General features: G+C 64.0%; 1 protein-coding gene across 1 annotated transcript in view; it reads right to left on the reverse strand.

Annotated features, from left to right (window-relative positions):
• SNAPC2 (small nuclear RNA activating complex polypeptide 2) overlaps window positions 1-1,086 on the reverse strand; it is a 4,029-nt gene extending 2,943 nt beyond the window's left edge. The window contains exon 1 of the mRNA XM_027769004.1: window positions 180-1,086. Coding sequence (XP_027624805.1) covers window positions 180-362 — 183 coding nt within the window. The 5' untranslated portion in view covers window positions 363-1,086. The remainder of the gene's footprint in view (window positions 1-179) is intronic.
• Between the last annotated feature and the right edge of the window lie 20 nt (window positions 1,087-1,106).

A 1,106-nucleotide genomic window follows, 5' to 3' on the forward strand; every position in this document is an offset into this window, starting at 1 on the left:
GGTCTAGCCCTGTCCCTAGTCTTCCTCCAGTGCTCAGCCCGATGCTCAGTCTGTCCCGAGCCTCACCGGCACGTCACTTCCACTCGGCCACGCCGTTGCTCAGGACGCCCGACCGTGGCCCCGCCCCTTAGCCCCGCCCCCAGCCCTGCTCGGGTCCGGGCGCTCGCACCGCGTCTCACCTCAGCCTCGCTCCGGCCCGGCAGCTCCCGGGCCAGCTCGGCCGCGTCCGGCTCCGGTTGGCCCCGCCGCGCCTGCAGGAGTCGCAGTAGATGCCGCTTTTCTCGGGTGGTCCAGGCCGTGGGGCCGGTCTCCTCAGACAGATAGCACGCCGGGGCCGTTCGCCGCCGCTGCGGTGGCTTCATGCCGGCCACAGAAATGTCGTTGCTCGAGGACCGCCTTGCTGGTGGGCGGGGCTACGGGGGCCTCTGAGGCCAGAAAGCATCGCGCGGAGGCGGAAGTAGACTCCGCTGTTGCCCAACGAAGGGAACCGCCTCCGTGGAAACGATGGGAGTTTAGCACCGAACTGAGGCTGGGGCGAACGGGATCCGCAGCCCGCAATTTATCCCGTTCGTGAAAGGACACCGACACTTGGGATCTCACGCCCTCTTTCCACTCCTGGACTAACTCTTGAAACGCCTACTGTGTGCTTTGCTTCTCGCGGAGGGGTGGGCGCTGGCTGGCAAGCAGCTGTCCTGCAGTGGCCAAGAGCCTGGTTGGGGTCGGACAGCCTTGGGGACCTGGAGAGTGACTTAGCCTTGCAAAGCCTCTGTTTCTCGTCTATAACTCGGGCCCTCGTAGTCCCCCACTGGACTAGGCAGGAGAGGGAAGAGCTTCAGCGGAGGGATTTAAGGAGCTCAAGTCTAGACGGACAATCTAAGAGAGGGGCGGAGTCCGGACCAGCGAGGAGACCGGAGCAGAGACAGAAAGTCAAGCCCGGAGTTAAGCCAAGGTCCGGGCAGTGAGAGTGGACGACGGCGAAGGCCGGGCTTGGGGACGATCGCAGGTGGGCCGGTGCAGAGATGGAGGGAGGAGGCGGGGCTGGTTTAAACGTAAGTTGGCGGGGCGGGGTGTGGCTTTTTGTTGGGGTAAACACTTTTTTTTTTTTT

Source organism: Tupaia chinensis, unplaced genomic scaffold (genome assembly GCF_000334495.1).
Source record: "Tupaia chinensis unplaced genomic scaffold, TupChi_1.0 Scaffold148210_1, whole genome shotgun sequence".
Classification (NCBI taxonomy): Eukaryota; Metazoa; Chordata; class Mammalia; order Scandentia; family Tupaiidae; genus Tupaia; species Tupaia belangeri.